Source organism: Lycorma delicatula, chromosome 3 (assembly GCF_047948215.1).
Source record: "Lycorma delicatula isolate Av1 chromosome 3, ASM4794821v1, whole genome shotgun sequence".
Classification (NCBI taxonomy): domain Eukaryota; kingdom Metazoa; phylum Arthropoda; class Insecta; order Hemiptera; family Fulgoridae; genus Lycorma; species Lycorma delicatula.
This window is the reverse complement of record NC_134457.1, coordinates 40,748,138-40,767,370: the sequence shown is the minus strand read 5'-3', so window position 1 is coordinate 40,767,370 and position 19,233 is coordinate 40,748,138. Positions and strand designations below refer to the sequence as shown.

Below are 19,233 nucleotides of genomic sequence, written 5' to 3'. Positions count from 1 at the left end.
TGTAAGAAAAATTCTCTTGACAGTTTTTCTGGGATTTCAAACATTTGTAACATGACTGACTTCTTAGAAGCCAGGTTGATTGTAAATTCTGTGGCATTAGAGATATGATAACATCTTAGAAGATGTATGTGTCGCATTCGACAATCCTTGGAACTGATAATTTTGCAATATGTTAATGCTCGGCCACACATGTTGCTTGCAACTGCCAAGGCTATTGTGAAGTTGAAATTTGAATTTATTCCACACCTTCTATACTCACTCAATTTGGTGCTCTGCAATTTTCACTTCTTTCTACAATTAAATGGGAATGTTAAGGCTGTTCATTTCACCTCGGATGATGAACTTACGGACCATGGACATTGAGTTCATGGATGAAGAAAGACTGCCAACAGTCTTGTTGATCAAATGAGAAAACTGGCTCACTGTTAGAAGAAATGTGTAGCTGTAAACAGTGACTATGCGGAAAAATAAATTAGTTTTTGTAGTAAATAGAATCTACTTTTATGCATATTTGTTTCATTTATGATTTATAGTGACTGCCCATTAAAATTTAGCCACCCCTCGTAATTGTATATGAGTAAATCTTTAATTTGATTATCACTTTTCATTTGCTAGTTATAAGCACCTATATATTTTATTTCAGTCACCCTTCATATGAACAACATTGATCCTTTTATAAGTGGGTTGGTATAACATAGATCTAAATGAAAGAACTGATTGCACTTAACTGCTGTACCTGAATTAAACACTCATAGCAATTATTAAAAACATATTAAAGTTTTTGTACTAAGAGATTCTTATTATTCAGATTTATTTCTTAAATTTATTTATTAATCATTTTTTAGTCATAAGAATTCTATTTTCTAATGAGAGAAATTCATGAGATGTTTAATTGGCAGGATTATCTAAATCAGCTTGGGCAGGCTTAACCGACCATAATTGCTGTCAACTTAACCTCACTCTTGAATATAAATTAAAAATACAAAATTAATGATTCAAATTATATCATTTGAATAAAAATTCAAATTTTTAATTTTTTTTTAATATTTAATTATATAAAAATTAGTTTTAGGTAGTCTAAAATTTATATTGTACTGTAGTACATAAAAAATTATCAAATGATTAAATTAACTACACATATACAGTTTTTTAAGTACAAATTGATAAATTTGTTTGTAAATATAAACATTTTCACATTTGATTAACAGAAGACATAAAAACAATGAGTAATGAAAATAATACTAGGGCTGTTTTTTTTAAACCTCTGATCATGCATTTAAGTTAACATTTAAGTTGCATTTAAATTAACAAGGGATCCAGATCTGTGCGTTCGGCGATTGTGCCGCCTCCCCCCACCATAACCTCTGCCATTGCATCAGTCTGAGTTGAGCTACAGGCAGTCGAACATGTCTGTTACAAATGATGCTTCCGCCAAGTGTGGGTTGTGAAGTGTGATATGTGTTCTGCAAGCAATTGGAAAATATTCATTGCTGAAATCCATCGCACAGTGAGCCTAATTATAGTGAAAACTTTATAAGTGATATTTACTTTATGAGGAGTGATATTACTGTATGGAAATTGTGTAAGAAATTTAAAGAAGGGCAAATAGATGTCCATGACGATGGTGGGTAAGGGCACAAGTGTGTCGGTACTGTAGGCCTGATTGAGTGTGGTTGAGTGATGATTTTATCCACAACAAATGGAGGTTTGCAATAAGTGAACTTTCTGCAGAAATCCTAGAAATTTCAAGGTCTTCTCTGTACACAATTGTGACTAAAGACCTAGAATATCAGAAACTGTGTGCATGTTGGGTCCCAAAAATGTTGAGTGATGATCACAAAACGTAGCGAATGGTGTCAGCCTTAATGTTTCTCATGTATTACGATAATGAGAGGGAAGAGTTTTTAAACTCTGTCTTTCTTGATAATGAGATTTGGATCCAGTATGACAATCCAGAAACCAAAGAACAGTCTAAGCAATGGATGCACACTTTTCCAAACAAACTGAAAAACAGACACTGAGCAACAGGAAAACAGTTTTGTGGGACCATAAAGGTGTCTTGTTGGTCGACTTTATGGAGCAGAGGACAATAACAAAGGATGTTTATGTGAATCTTTACATCGCCTCTGCAGAGTGATTCAGAACAAAGAGGCATATTCTCGTCTGGTGTGGCTTTAATCCAATACAGTGCACAACTGCACTATGCCAATGTGACACAAGACCTCTTCAAACAATTCAAGTGGGAAGTTTTCAACCATCCACCGTATAGTCCAGACCTAGCACCTAGCAGTTTTCACTTCTTTTGAGAATTGAAGGCATGGTTGGGCGGACAATACTTCACTACCAACGAAGAACTTCAGGAGGCTGTCAAGATGTATCTTATCACACTGTTGGCAAACTTCTTTGAAGAGGACATCAGAAAGCTGATTTCATGATACTACAAATGCCTAAATCGTTTTGGCGATTGTGTAGAAAGATAAGTTAGATACTACTCAACATTTAGTAATATAATCATTTTCTTATGTCACAGTTATGACATAAGAAAATAGCCCATCAGAGGTTTTTTTTATAGCCCATCAGAGGTTAAAAAAACAGCCCTGGAGTATAATCCAAGAATGATTTTATTTTCTTATTCAACCATTTGAAACTGTAAAATTATTATAGTTTAGTACATATGTTTGTGAACCAAGAAAATATTATTTTTTATAAGTTTTATGCTTATAAAATTTTCCTGCTAGCAGTATTATTTTCCTTCACTCCCATGGATAACATTAGTGTAGCTTTATTATATTTATAATAAAATCTAATATGTAAGGTTTTTCACTATGAAAGGACACATATCAGGTAGTTCTACAGATAAAAATAAGAAAAGTCATACAAATAGAGGGCCAGAGATGCTTTTTTTTCAAGTTTCTGCTGTCAAAAGATTTCACTATAATTTTTGTTCCATAGGTAATGTGCAGTATTAAGTTGTTTTGAGCACTAATTATAATAAAAAAATTAATGTATTTCTATGTTAATTGATCTGGAAATAATAAAAAACGATCCCCAAAACTATTTGTAATGTTTTTTTGAGAAGTTTTGTGAAACTCAAAAAAATCAAGCCAAAAGATTTTAGGTTTGGTGTAAAATAACTGTGTTAACTTGTTAATTAACAAATACAACTTATAAAAAGTTTTGTAGAAATTTAATTCTGAATTCATTGATATAATAAAAAAAATTATATTAGTTAGGGGGAATTCATCTTAAAGCAACAAATTCATACAAACAGAAGTCCAAAGATGCTTTGTTTCTTGTAGAAAAATACTCTCTTTTGACTCTAGAATCACCTGAAATAGTGTACTTTCCTATTAAGAACTTTGTACAGGAAAATAAATTAATTCTTTAGACTATCCCTCTTATTTAAACTTTGTAAATGTGGAAAAAAGTGAATAAAATATTAAAAAATGAGATTTTCCTACACTAAGAATGGCCTACAGCGCTAATATTTAAAAAAATTTTAAACGAGATGTAATCTGTTTTCATGCAACTCAGAAGAACATTTGGGCATAAGAAAGATGTTTTTGGATTTTTTTTATAAATTATCAATCCTTGTAAAAAGGTTTTTACCATCTGATTTTCAGTCATTGTTATATGATCAGTCATTATATTTAAGAATTTCAGTAGAGATGACTGATCAGTAGTACTCTTATATTTTATAACAGTGATGTTATTTTCTTATTTATAAGATATTTCTGAATACAATGAACAGCTGAATGTACTTCCCCAAAAGTATCTAACTAATGTCAATTTGTTAGATTGTATCAATGTTGTATAATCTACATGAAGTATTATTTGACTCTAAATCACTGATAGTAGCTCAATGAAGAATACAAAAAATAAAACTGGACCTAATATTGAATCCTCCAGTTCAAACATTGACCAATTGGGATTGATAATTTCTTACTATAAATTACATTCCTTTCTTATCTTTGTACATATTTTCTTACTTACAAGATATAATATAAATCAGCTATTGACTTGATCAGTTACACCTGTTTTCTTTGCAAGATTTTATTCTCAAAAGTAATTTAACATTTTTCATTGTTTTTTTGGCAAAACTAAAATTTCTGCTGCAAACAATGGGCTGGTTAGAAATGGTTCCATAAATTCTTAATTAAATTGATGAAAAATTTTTTTATTACAGTAATTTTTTGCAAACATTATATGGATTTTATTTGCATTCTTAATTTTACTATGAATCTCTTCATCTTCATTACTTACTTCATTAACTTCTCAGTCACAAAGTTATTTTGTGTTTTTTATTTTTTTATTTTAGGTGCGAAGATTTAGGTGAGTACAGGTTGCAAGAATAACAAGAAGTTTGTAAATAGTAGAAAATCTTCCAAGATTGTGATGAATCAGTTGAAAATTAGTGATAGTCCTAGAAGACCAAAAATCTCCAAAAAGAACATGAAAGGGCAATCTTCTGTTATCATTGTTGACATTTACTGGATGAACTGAACATTGCACAAGAAAATATGTAATAGAACAGTACAACTAGAAATATTTTTGTAGAATGATGAAGACTGATAAAGTAACATACATATAAAGCAATATCTTTAAATAAAAAAAAAACTGCACAACTTTTTGAATAAATCCATTTAAGCTTATCTTGTATTGCAGTTTTATTGCATTATATTCTATATTTCTAATATATTCTTAGTATTCTGTTACAATATTAGGAATGTGTTATTAACTGTTTTTTAAATCTTTTCAGGAAAAGGAGAAGAGCTTGGTGTTGCAGTTTGTACACAAACTTCTGTATCTGCTGGAAGTACAAATACAGTTGAATTCTCTCTTGTGTGGGATATGCCTAAAATATTTTTCCATGGTGCTTATGTACACAGAAGGTTTGTCCAAATAAGGAAATTTTTCTTTTAAATTATGTAAAAATTGGTTTACTTAATAAATAATTATTTATTAAAAGTGATGGGTGTATAAAGTGTTTGTGTTCCATGTGATCCTTGAATTTAGTGCATAATTATAGTATAAAATCAGGGGCATATGAAACAGGGGTTACCAGGTTTGAACCCCCCCCCCCTTTTGAAGCTTTAAGTAATTTTTAATATTAGGCCTATATAAAATAAACACTATAAATTTACTCATTTATATTTGAGTATATTTTTAAAAACCATCGTATTCTTTCTTCTAATTTCTCACTGTCATTGTAACAAGATCTATTGACATAAGATCCAGTCTGCAGTCCTTCCTTCTTCAATAATTTAATCCCTGTACTTGAAGCTGCAACAGATACAGTACATCACTCAACATGTGACATGGTAGCCGTCATTCAGCATTCTGAGAAGGTGGCAGTACTCTTACTGGCGCGGTGGGTGTCAAAGCATATCCCCCCTCCTCATCTACTGAAAGATAGGAAAGTCCATCAAAGCTGTGCCGCTTATTGAGAAGGTGCGATAATAATACCAACCTTGTAATAAAATAAGGCTGACACCATATAAACGTACTTGTGAAATATATTGTCGGGACAGCTCTGCAGTGGTAGCAGTGCACATATGAAATATTATACTTTGTTGAGCAATATTTACTCATTAGTATGAGTTCAGATTTTGTTGTGCAACGTTCGTTTAACGTTTTGTGCTTTTTGCAGTTCATATTTCCGAACAGAAACTTCACATAATCATTCCGTGTTTTTTAATACATCTAAGCGACCTCAAAGTTCAATTTTAAAATTTTTAGCAAAGGTTTGTGTATTGGTAGTGGTGATTCTTGCAATGTTGTGAAAATGTTACATTGCCAAATATTAACAGCACAAATGATGCATGATGCTGTCACAAATGTTCTTCCTGAAACTTGTTTCACATCTCCTGTGAAAATTTGGATGGTATTGAATGTACATTGAATCGCTTAGTAGTGTTGACATGCATGCTGAATCATTTAGAAGTGATAAGTATATTATTCTGGTTCCAGAAGCAACATCTTCAAGTTCCAGTGAACCACACGCTTATGATATTTGTTTATGTAGGAAAAGACTTGTCTAATGAAAAAAAATTGTTGTCTTGAACCCAACATCTGGAAACCAAATCCAGGGTTTGTTTTTCCAAAAAAAGGAAAGAAAAATGTGCGATTTCAGTTTAATTGGCTTTACTGCTGGAAGTGGCTTGCATATTCCGAATTTAAGGGAGGGACTTTTTGTAAATTTTATGCACTTTTTGCTCCAAGAAATGGTGTTGGATCTGGCAAGCAACCTTTAGGTCAACTTTGTAGTGAGAAATTTGACAACTGGAAGGATGCCATCGAGCGATTTTCATAACATGGGAAGTGTCTTATCACAAAGAAAGTATGGAGATAGCTGGTACTTTGATCGAAATTTCATGCAGGAAGAAAAAGTCTATAGATGTGCTAATAGATACTGTAACAACTCAAAAGAAACTGGAGAACAGGAAAAAACTTATTCCTATTATTGAAAGTATTTTGTTTTGTGGAAAACAATGTATCACTCTGCGAGGCCACAGGGATTCGGGACGAATAGAGGTCGAGGTTGACCAAAAACCAGAAGAAAATGATGGCAATTTCAGGGCACTTCTTCGCTTTCAAAGTAAGATTGATATTGTATTAAAAAATATGTTTATGTGTAGTGTTGGAAATGCGCAGTACAGCAATCCTAGAATACAGAATGGAATAATTAAAGTGTGCAATGACTTGATTGTTCAAAATCTCATGAAAGAACTTAATGCCTTCAGTTGCTTCTCTATTCTTGTTGATGAGATGTCAAACATATTATGCACAGAATAGTTATCACTGTGTTCATTATGTTGATAGAGAAGATTTCACTGTGAAGGAAAACTTTCTGCAATTCATACCATTATATGATGTGACCGGAAAATGAATCGCAACGGCGATATTGGACAAGTTGCATTCATTAAATGTAAAAATAAATAAGATTTGTGGACAAGGGTATGACAGAGACATGGACAAGGGCTATGTCCATGTCAGGAAAAGTAAACGGAGTCCACGCATATGTAAAGGAAATAATTTTGTCAGCTTTATATGTCCACTGCTCAGTAGAGCCTCAACTTAGCTGTATCCATTGTTTGTGAAGTAACTGCCATTAGAAACTGTATGGGTACAGTAGCAAATCTGTACGAATTTCTTAATACCTCTAAAAGGCATCATATTTTTAAATTAAGTTAAATAGAAACTACAACTTCACGCTGTGAAAAACATGTTGATTGGAAAGGTATGATTCCATGTTCGCAGTGGTGGAATAGTATGACCCTATTATTGCATCCCTTCAAAGCCTATCAGTATAGAATGACAAAGACTCATCCTTACAAGCAAATTCACTTCTATGTGCTTTGACTGACTGTCAATTTGTGATATCACTGTTTTGTATTTATTGACTTTTTTCTTTAAGTCTCCCATTATCTAAATTCCTGTAGAATTCAACTATTGATCTCATGGAAGCAGTAAACATTGCTGAAGATATTAAAACAGTGAAATGAAATGTACACGCAAAAATGTTGAAGAATTTTCTAAAATTTTTTATTTATGCTTCTTGAATAGGTTGGGGTTCCCCATTCAAATCCCTCACATGGCAGCATGAGCAAAAAAACTGTATAAACTTCGACTTATCATCAGTGATGCCAGAACTTTACTTTTGTGTCTACTTTTATTCCATTTCTGGATACCTTCATGTCCCAACTAGATTCACCACATTTCTTGAAACAAGGAAATATTGAAAGGCTTTCGGTGCCTTTTACCTACGAACCCAGACCTTCTGCCCCTGCCATCTCAAGTTTATGCTTTTACTTCACTCACAGAATTCCACGCCAGTGACATAAGAAGCAGTTGCCAGAATAACCTGAATAATTAATTAAAATTATGGTACAGAAAAATTGTCTTGAGAAGGAGACCAACTGAAAACGGCTGTAGTTAAATTATTTTTTTTGGATTATTATACCAGTTTCTTTTATTATATGTATATACTTCATTTTTTATACACATTTTTTTTAAAATAGTAATCTTAGTCATAATTCTTCAAAGCACAATAAATTAAAAAAAAAAAAAGCTTAACTATATACAAAAAATTAAATTATCTGTATTAAAATTATTAAAGTAAAAAATTAACTAATTACTGCCTAAGGAACTGTTGTTTCTTTCCTAATATACCTGAAATTGTGAACTTGCTATCCACTTTGGGTTTTAAAAATAAAATTACAAGACAATTAAAGAATGTTTGTGTGGCTACAAAACAGTAACGCAAGAAAAATGAAAAAAGTTACAAAATAGAGAAAACATTAATACAATTTTGACTGGTGATAAGCAGATAATTTCTCAAATTTATAGCATGTATATAGTGCTGAGCAGTGATTGATTTAAAGGTCAGGTATTTTACAAAATAATTAATGAATTGTTGAAGAAAGTTTACCGTCAGTAGTTAGGAACATAATTTATATGATAAAATTCTGAAAATCATCTGTGTAAATTGAAAAAATTAGGAATCTCTGCTTTTAAAAACCAGAATAATATTATTATTTTATGTACTTAAAACTGCATGAACTTATTTTGTGTAAAAAAATGGTATTAATAAATACATAAGAAATCTGTTTCCTATAAATTGTATTTTTTAAGAATCCTTACAAATTTACAACAGATCTGAAAAGCTCTCATTTACAGTTCTAAACTTAATTCAAATGAAGTAAATTTTACCAAAACTAAATTTTATTTATAAAAAACTGTTGTAATTTTGAAATTAATTATTTCTTATAATTTTAAATGTTTTTTCTAAATGAAAAACATTTAAAATGTTTTCTTTTTTTTTAAATGATTGATTGCATATTTCTTTTTTTCTTTATAGAATATTACTGTATTAAAATTAGAAATGCTGATAATTATTTGAGATTTTTCATTTAGTTGTAGTTCTTTTAGTTAAACTCCTTGGTTAATTGTTTTGAATGTTAAGAAACTTTCATGTAATGGTTGACTATTTTACTAAAGTATTGTAAAGAATTTCCTTCTCTTCTTGTTTAAGAAATCAGGAATGTTTATTGGCAACTTAAGAAATTACAGGTTATACTCCATAAAATCTGATCACTGTCTAGATATTTTTGCGACAGGTTGATTATCAGCATAAAGTTAGTCTGAGTTAAACTCAGTATGTTTACAATTTTATGACTAAATAAGTCTTTATTCTGATTGGTACATAATACATTACTATGTCAGGAGTGATTAGTTATGCTACTCCATGGATAAGAAAAGGAGCTGCTCCAGCATTTGTGTGGATGGTTTAAGTGAAACTGTGGAAAAATTTTGATCAGAGCAGCGTTGCAAAGTACACAATTACTATAAGATAAATAGATAAGATTAATGGGATGTAGGAAGTTCGGGGTTTTTGAAATTTTCTAATTGGTATTACTTAAAGATTTATTAGGATTATTTAAAAATATTTCTTTTACAGAATCAGTCATTTATCTCATGTAATAATTTACAGGAGCTTGGTATTGAAGCATGGCTTTATTCTTTGCTTGCAATGTAGTTCCTTGTATGCCAAATGAATACATCAAATTTTTGTAGGTTATGAATGTTATATAGCCAGTTAATGTGGGGGTCAATAATCTGGTATATTAATAATCTGGAAAATATCCAGATTATATTATACAGGTAATACGTAATTATAATCTGGAGTATGGTATTCATTAGTAAGATGTGTCATTGTAATTTTGTTGTTAAACATTATAATTTATATCTACAACTTTTATAGCTAATTGTAAACTGATTAATTCAAAATCAGTATATTATACTTGAAATGTATGTGATTTTTGAAGATTTCCTTGTATGTAATTTTCAAAGAAGATTTTTATCAGATAATGGAATTCAGAGGTTTCAGTTTTATTAAGTGAGAACATGTATTGTTATTAAAATGTATAACTTATATACATATATATAATATGTATCCCACATTTATCCACATTAGCCCTGCCACCACATAAGACCAGCAGTCTCCTTTTAAGATTAATGAGAAAGAAAAAAACAACTTTAGAATTTATATTCATTTACACCTAGATACTTCATTAAGTGGAAGATTTGGCATTAGTTAAAAATGAACAATGCTCAGTTTCACAGATCTATTTATTAATGTTATTATAAATGGATAAGTAACTACTATTTACAATTGCTAAGCTTCCAGTTTGTGACTTCTTCACTTTTGTATCTGTTTTCAGATCCAGAATCAGAGTATTTGTTCTCTTCATTTTCTCAGAGGATATCATCTTCTGTCCTAGCCATATTCAAACTAGTCAAACCAGATCTATACATAAATTTTTTAAGTCAACCTCTGCTAGCTGTAAAATTCTCAATATTACCTGCAAAAGCTATTTGTTTCACTTTTATAATGCACATCTCTGTAGAAGCTGCAAAGACTTTTCCCTTTTTTCTTTACTAAACAAAGATAATTCTTGCTCTCATTCTGAGAATTTTCTGGTTTCAGATCATGAAACAATCGTGTTTTTGAAGTATCAAGCAATAAATCCTTTTTTTCCTTTGCCACTCTTGAATACACAATTCATTGATGTCATATTTTTTATTGGCTTCTTGGTAGCCAATAATTTGAGCTTCTGGCATAACTTTAATTTTCCGGCAATGATAAATAAAGTTTTTTTTTGTTAGAAACATAATTTTTAATCAAAAGATATTTTGTTAAAACAAAAGAAGAGAAATGTGACAGATGTGAAAGTTTACAAGTTTGAAATCAATGAATACTGAAAGGTAAATGAAAAGCATGAAGGGACTTAGCTTGAAATAAATAAAACTAAAAGCTGAATATACTGTATTTCCAGAAGTTCGTTTTATTCTATGTATTTTTTTTTGCAGAATGAAGAACTAATAATAGACATAACAGTATTAATCCTTGTACTCTTCCTCTAGTGGCAGAAGGAGGTATTATAATAAAGTCATCTTTGTTTACATGTTATATCTATTTTTGTATAACCTTTCATAGTTACAATCGTTTACAACACTGACTTGCAAAATAATAATCAAAAACAATTCATCATTCATGCATTATCATGAAAAGTGCTGCAAGACTTACAGGAATACATACTATGTGTAATTTTATTTATTATTCCATATTAATGTTTATCGTTTTGTATTTTATATTAATAATTTTTTACTCTTTTTTTTTTCCAGATATTACACAAAAGTTTTTGGGAAAGATGGAAGATCAGGGCCTGTTATGAGTCAGTATGCATTGAAGCATTATAAAGATTGGGAAAAAGCTATTTTTAACTGGCAAACTCCTATTCAGGATGATATGTATGGAAAAATAAATAGTTTATATTTTATGTATTTAAAAAGAAAAGCTGAAAATAATTTGTAAAGTATTTACAAATAGCTTAGAAGTTTTAACAAACTTTAGAATTTTATTTTTGTTTTGTATTGTAGTGGTCAAGCCAATACCATTTCTTGTTTGCTTCTTCTCTTCTGTCCATCTTCTTCTGGTGTTCTTTCTTGCCTTCCACAAGAACCTTTGCATTATAAATTATTTTTCTAAACTTCATTTTATCCAAACGGTCCTTCCCTTTTATTCTTAGGATTTGAAGTTCCTCTTTCATCTACTTCATGTATCCTGGGTTTGGCTTTTTAGTCTCAACATTTTTTCGACTATTAAAAAATTTTTTTAAGTTTTCAAAAGCTTTTGTTTATTTGATCTTTTTATATTCATTTGGATGATGTTATAAAAAAATTTAATCTTCCTTTTCTAATTGCAGTTCATATCTTCTTTGGTTGTATAAATTAACTTATTTGGTTTTAGTCCATACTCTTCTCTGTTTTTGTGGGATCATAGATTTATCTTATGATTTGAGGAGATTTATTTATTCTTAAATACAATAATTTAAATGGATACCTTTTATTCTTTGTTTCTTTGATTGTTTTGATTCATTGTTTCTTTGTGGCTTGTACACATTTACTGTATTGTTCTAGAATAATTAGCCTCTAATTGTATACTATATTGTGTTACATTGTATTGTATCATATTGTATTATAGGATATAACGAAACTGACTTACCCGATGGATACCTCAGTTACTATTTTGGATTTCTGATAGTTTGTTGTGGATTATAAAAAAAATTCCTAGACAATCTACGAACAGAAACCTACCCCTTAACCATAGACACAAAGAATGTTTTGGCTCCATGGACCGTTGATCTTTAATACAGGATCTGGCTTAAAGTCACAGAACCTAACCAGGAAGCCCTTTTATTTTTTGGATTATTTATCTGATTGTCTGGAACAGGGCTCGAATGTTTCATTTTGTTGTAGCAATTAAAAATTGTTTAATTGCAAGTTATTATGACTTTTAAATATTTTTTAGCTTAGTTTTTATTTTATTAAATATATTTTCTGATGTGAACCTGTTTATTGATTTCACTATAAATTATGATAAATGCATTTAATTCAATTTTTTCCCCCAGTTTTTGTCTGTATTTTAAAAAATTTTTGAATTATTATTTTCCAATTTCATTAATAATTAGTTTATTTTCTGTAATGTAATTGAGTATTTCTTATGTTTTATGTTTATAATTTATTTATAGCACCAAGTTTAGTGTGTATGGTGTGCGTAGGAAGTCCTTTTAAGCTAGTTATGAAATTATTAGGATAGATAAATTTTACCTCCTACAGATCTAAAATATCTGTGTGGGTTCCACCATGTTCAAAGCACAGCTATATGCGCCTCTATGTCCAGCTGTTCATCTGCAACAGCATATCAAGAATGATCATTTCAAATGCTGACCGAACAGTGTCTTGGAGCTGCTCATTGACTTATCTGCAGTTTTGGGATCTCTTCTTTTATAAAACTCCAGAGTGCATTGTCAGGTGTCGTGAGGTCAGGACTTCTTGTTGGCCAAGGTAATGGAGCCAGTAACTCTTCTGACCCGTGACCAATCTAGCGATTCAGAAGAATTTCATTGAGGCATCTATGGACATTCAAAGCAAAATGCACTGAAGTACCATCGCTTTCAAGTCCTTTTGCATATGGTATTGCATTGTTGATCCTGGAATGCCTAACTCTGCAGAACATTTGCACGTTGATCTCATTGATGATCATTTAATCGATGCCTCCTCAGCAGCACACATCTCAGCTTGAGTGCTTAGCCTCCCACTGTTTGGTGTATCCAGAACATTTCCTGTTGCAAAAGCCTTCTTCTCCCATGTTAGTAACAGTTTCCATAATGATGGCAGTTTCCCAAAACGCACAAAGAATTCATTCATAATGTTCTCTAATGTATTACCAATGTGTGGACGTTCTTGGATCCATACACAAGCTAACAAATGCTCTTTGACAGTGAATGCACTTGTATCCACTATCTTTCCACACTCCACTACGATTAAGGTCATCCCACCACTAATGAACACACCGGATGATCCCCACCATGACTTATCCTCCCCACCTTCACCAGCAACAGTGAACGATATAAGCAGTGAAAATTGGCAGCAGTAGAACCAAATTAAGCTGGATTTATTACAGTGTAAAGGGTCTTCCTGCCTACACAGTATGTTTCTAATTTTATTAGTTTTGATAGTATCAGTTACATTAAATTTGAGTACGTTAATAATTATTAAATTTTCTTATTGAAACATAAATCTAGTTGTAATGGGTGATTGTAAAGTCGCGCACCCCAAATGACAACAAATAGTTTTTTAGAAAGCCTTTTTATTAACTTTTTTTTTTATTAATTTACAAAATAATATTAACATTTATGAAAGTATTATGTACAAGTTTATAATAAGTGCTGGAAATGTCCACCATGATTTTCGCTGCATGCATCAACGTGTTTTCTTACATTGTATGCGATTGTTTTAAGCAGTGATATTTGATATACATTTTTCAATATTTTGTTTAAGTTCATCAAGTGTATGTGGGTTGTTTGAGTACACATTATCTTTCAAAAAGTTCCATAAATAAAAATTGGGAGGACTCAGGTCTGGTGAACGAGGAGGTTCACCAGACCTGAGTCCTCTCCTACTGTAATCTAGCAGTGTTACCATACACTATTCTGTTACACAAAAAATTACCCTAATTAAAATATCTTTTACAAATTTAACTGTCATTCCTACAAAGCAGAAAAATTTGGGTTGTGCAACTTTATGATCACTTTGTATTTTATGTATTTACACGGTTTATATTTATTGTAAGCAGTTTATTATCTTTTATTTATTTTTGAAAGTTTAAATGTATATATTGTTTAATTTAAATAGATCTTTTTTAATCATTCTTTTTCCTAATATTTGTATATTACTGATGTAAATCGATAAATTTAAAAATGGTGCACTTATCACAATGATTTAAACAGGCATATAATTATGCCATTTAGATTCCAATATCACCTTTGCAGTAATTACATTTATTTAACTTTTGTTTTAAAAATATGCTGTTATATATAACACTGAAAACAGTTGACAAGCCGGAAGACTAATTACTGCATGTGGACATATCTCTGAGTGTAAAATTTGGCTTCTATGTTGGATTAACTTTTCAAAATAGTCTTAACAAAGTAAAGAGACAACATATGTCTGTATATACTATCAGATTATAATCTATGTTATGAAACTATCTATTAGTACTTTAGTCATCAATTTATAAAGAAGTATGTAATTTGTGTTTTTTTTCCTGTAACTTTAATTATTTTTTTCTTTTGTGCTGATTAATTATGTTAATTGCTATTTCAAGTTTTTTTTTTGTGTATAAATTTAATAGAAATTGATACAGATGTCACAGAGAAATAGAAAATTTTGAAAAAATGTTGCTTAGCCCGGGGATAGGTAGCCCTAAGTAACTTACATAACCGAGTAATCACCACTTTGCCATTCACTTATCATGATGAATTGTAGTGGTGCTGAACATGCTTTTGCCATCAAGGCAGTTTTAAAAATAATGATAGTGTATGGTTGTGTACTGATTATTTTGGCTTAATTTTAATTTAGGACATTATAATTGTATTCTGTCAATACAAGGAATAAAAATGTGATTATAAAATTTTGAAGAAACATCCAGGATCGAAAAAGATTTATAGGTAATGTGTGAAGAATATGTATTGCCACAATACTGAAATATTGAAACTTCAAGCTGCAGTTAAAAAGTTACTGTTGTTAAATTTCTCATAATGCAGTGTTTACAGATCACTTAATATGATAATTTGTGAAAGAATGCTTGAAAAGATAAACAAAGATGATAAGTTTATTAACATCTGGATGTTGGATGAACTACATGTTCGTCTGAATAGCTTGTGTTATTAACAAACGTTCAGTTACTTGAGCCTAGCAAAATCGTACTGAGTTACATCACTGTCATACTGTTTCACAGTATCAAAGTGTGTGGTATAGTGTTACATTGCTTGACATAATAGACCCTATTTTTTTGGCGGATAAAAATGAGCTTATAACTATTGTAACTGCTACTCGGTATGTCAAAATGGTCTACATTATAGTTCCTAAAAAACTAAAGATAATCTCCATAAGTTATTATAAATGCCCAGTTTCAGCAAGATGGATCAGCATAACACGTAAGTTAATTATGTAATGACTATGTAATTTCGATAAATGGTGACATTTTATCACCTCTAAGATAAGATCCCTTTACCTGACAGCAAGCAAAATACCTTATCAAAATCAGTTACCTTAAAAACAAAGTGTGCTGCAGTAACCTATTACAATATAGGTACTAGACATCAATATATGCTAGGAAATCACTAACATTCCTGTTACAACACTGTGTAACTCTATGCAAAATGATTGCAAGAATGTCTGAGCAGAAGTGGAACAGCTCAGTTGCAAGATGTCTTTTTCAAAAATAAATGTTGGCTATTTTGTTTTTTAAATGATAGTTTTTACACTATTAAATCATCTGAATAAATTTGTTATTAAATATTATTTTATTAAAATTATTTGTTTTTAGTCTAAGGATTGCATCAGTCCTGTGATAATTCTACTAAAATGATTTAGCTAGAAAGTTCATTCTTCAGAATTTTCATATCATTTTCACTTTAGTTCATGGTGCTTAACAAGTCTCTGATTTTTTAAATTTTATTAATAATTTAAATTATTATCTTATTTCTTTTTATAAATTAATTAAAAGAATTTGCTTTCTGTAATCTCTATCTGATTTGGCTCTTATCTTATTTTTTAAAAACTTTTTATTAGTTATCTTTTCTTAACTAAATATGACAAAATTTTATTATATTCTAGTATAAAAAATAGATGTTCACAATAAGTTTGTTAAATTAATAATTAATTTGTAACGCAATGATTACATTTTCATTTTTATAGGGACCTACCTGATTGGTATAAAAGTGCTATTTTCAATGAAGCATATTATGTTGTTGATGGTGGAACTGTATGGTTGTTACCAGATGAATCCGAAGTAATTACTGGTGCAAATGATCCAAGGTGTGTTAAAATATAAAATTAAAAATTTTAGTTTTTAATAAATATATTATTTTTAAAAATTTATTTGTTAAAAATTTTTTCATGGAAATGCTGAAAAATATTGCTGTAGGAGGTTTAAATGTATGAATTGTAAAAATTAAATGTTTCCTAGCTTTGCTAATTGGATTTAAAAACTTTGCTAATTGGATTTATAATCAGACCCTAAACGTACTTTTTATTTTACTTTTTTAACCTTCTGATGAGAGAATATAAGTATGAAGCAGTGTGAATTGCATTTGGCCCATATTATTTTCTCTGTTCAGTAGTTTCTCTTATCCGACTGATAATGAAAAACTTCAGTATTGAAAAATTTCTAATTTATGTATTCAGTTGTTAAAAAATTGGAAAGATTAACAGTTTCAAAATTACAGAAATAAGTTGACTGCTTTATTGGAAAAATGAAAAATAATTTGAAAATGCCTGTATCATATTTTAAATAAGCTCAACAGTTCTTACAATTTCAGAGTTCTTATTATAATGTTACCACACTTAAACTGAATGTGCTGTGTTTATATTCACGCATGGGCGGGTATGTACTTGTGTTAATATACCTTGAAATATGGGGCATACCTTTGTAGAGCATACCTTGAGATACATGGCATCCTGGTCAATATTTCTTATTTCCTGCAGACCCATGATGGAATTTGTGTTGGTCCATTAGGCCAGATATTATTTTTAGTTTACTAGTCTGCATAGATGAGTTTACATTGTGTGTGGAGATGTAAGTGATATGCTTTAGTTTGATTTTGGACTTTGTATTTTTCTTATTTGTGTGTATAGTGTCAGGGAATTCCAATGCTTCTGATCACATATTATCCTATAAGTGGCAGCCCACCATATCCAAACTCTGATGTTGCTTGTTTCAGCTGGTGGAGTATTCCTTAAAAGACCTTTCATGATTGACTGTCAAGGGATCATATGTGGGTGGGACTAGGTTTTAAGTTACAACTCTACATTAGTTCTAGTGAGGTGTGATTTGATGATGAACGAAGCAAAGTTTGTTTAGATTAAGTTCACCAGAAAGATTTCTCTTATTTGTTCTGGATATATCCAGGCGCACCTTGTGGAGGCTCATTCTGACTTTTGGTAAAGTGGTTATTTTGGAGAAAAGATACAAAGTCTGATCCTAAAAATTACACTCAAATACTCATAATAAATACAAAAAACCTATCATGCATTTAATGGTTTAAAAAAATTGATTTTGTGAATGATGAAATTATTTTCCTTTTTATATAAAAATAAAAATTACAAGGGTTACTTTATTTTCTACCTTTAACGGGCTAAAATAAAGGCACATTGACATAACAAAGTGATCTTATCACTAAAAGTTGAGTATTATCTAACTTACATAATCCCCAAAACGATTCAGGCATTTGTCGTATTCTGGACACCAGCTTTCTGATGCCCTTTTCAAAGAATTTTACCACCAGTGAGGTAAGGTATGTCTTGACAGCCTCCTGAAGTTCTTCGTTGGTGGTGAAGTGTTGTCTGCCCCAACCATCCCTTCAATTCTCGAAAGAGGTGAGAATCGCTAGGTGTTAGATCTGGACTATATGGTAGATGGTCAAAAACTTCCCACTTGAATTGCTCGAGAAGGTCTTGCGTCACATTGGTACGTATGACTACACTAGTCATACATTGTCATGGATCAAAGCCACACTGAATGAGAGCATCCCTCTTTACTTGTTCTGGATCACTCTGTGAAGGCGACGTAAAGATTCGCAATAAACTTCCTTTGTTATTGTTGTCCTCCGCTCCATAAAGTCGACCAACAAGACACCCTTATGGTTCCAAAAACCTCTTTTTCAGCTTATTTGGAGAAGTGTGAATCCACTGCTTAGACTGTTCTTTGGTTTCTGGATTGTCATACTGAATCCAAGTCTCATCGCCAGTAACGATAAACTTGAAAAACTCTTCCCTCTCATTATCGTAACGCGTGAGAAAAATTAAGGCTGACGCCATTCACTATGTTTTGTGATCAACATTTTTGGGACCCAACATGCACACAGTTTCCAGTATCCTTGGTCTTTACTCACAGATGTGTACAGAGAAGACCTTGAAATCTCTTTGATTTCTTCAGAAAGTTCAATTATCGTAAACCTCTGTTTGTCGCGGACAAAAACATCAACATGCTCAACCAGGCATACAGTAATGACAGACTTGCATCCTTCCCACCTTCTTCATGGACATCCGTTTGCCCTTCTTTAAATTTCCTACACCATTTTTTACACTATTTTCAGTCAAAGTTTTCACCATACACTAGGCTCATTCTGTGATGGATTTCAACAACGCTACATCATTCTGCTTGCAGAAAACGTATCGCATTTTGCAACTTACACTTGGTGGGAGTATCGATTATAGCAGCCATGTTCAATTGCTCGTTGCTCGACTCAGACTGATGCAATTGAGCCGACAATGGCAGAGGTTGTGGTTGGAAGGGTTGTGCGTTGCAATTACACAACGCACAGATTTGCCTCCCATCTACCTCTTGTTTACTTAGATCCATGATCGGAGGTTGTAAAAAAACCAGCGCTTAAAAACCCACCATTTTATCAAATGTTTTAATGTAAATGATAACATAAAATTAAATTAAAATAATTATTTAATTACACTAATATAAAATTCTTACGTACTAATTAAAAAATTTTAGATAATTTATAATTATATATATATATATATAATGCTGATACAAATTTGTTGATTGCATCAAATTTGTATCATAAAAATATTAAAGTATAATGATTCTGA

The 19,233-nt window shown here is 31.0% G+C and overlaps 1 protein-coding gene across 1 annotated transcript in view; it reads left to right on the top strand.

Moving 5' to 3' along the window:
* Window positions 1-19,233, top strand: part of LOC142321526 (non-lysosomal glucosylceramidase) — a 91,324-nt gene that overhangs the window by 42,758 nt on the left and 29,333 nt on the right. The window contains exons 8-10 of the mRNA XM_075359680.1: window positions 4,760-4,892; window positions 11,188-11,313; window positions 16,327-16,446. Of these exons, the coding sequence (XP_075215795.1) occupies window positions 4,760-4,892; window positions 11,188-11,313; window positions 16,327-16,446 (379 nt within the window). The remainder of the gene's footprint in view (window positions 1-4,759; window positions 4,893-11,187; window positions 11,314-16,326; window positions 16,447-19,233) is intronic.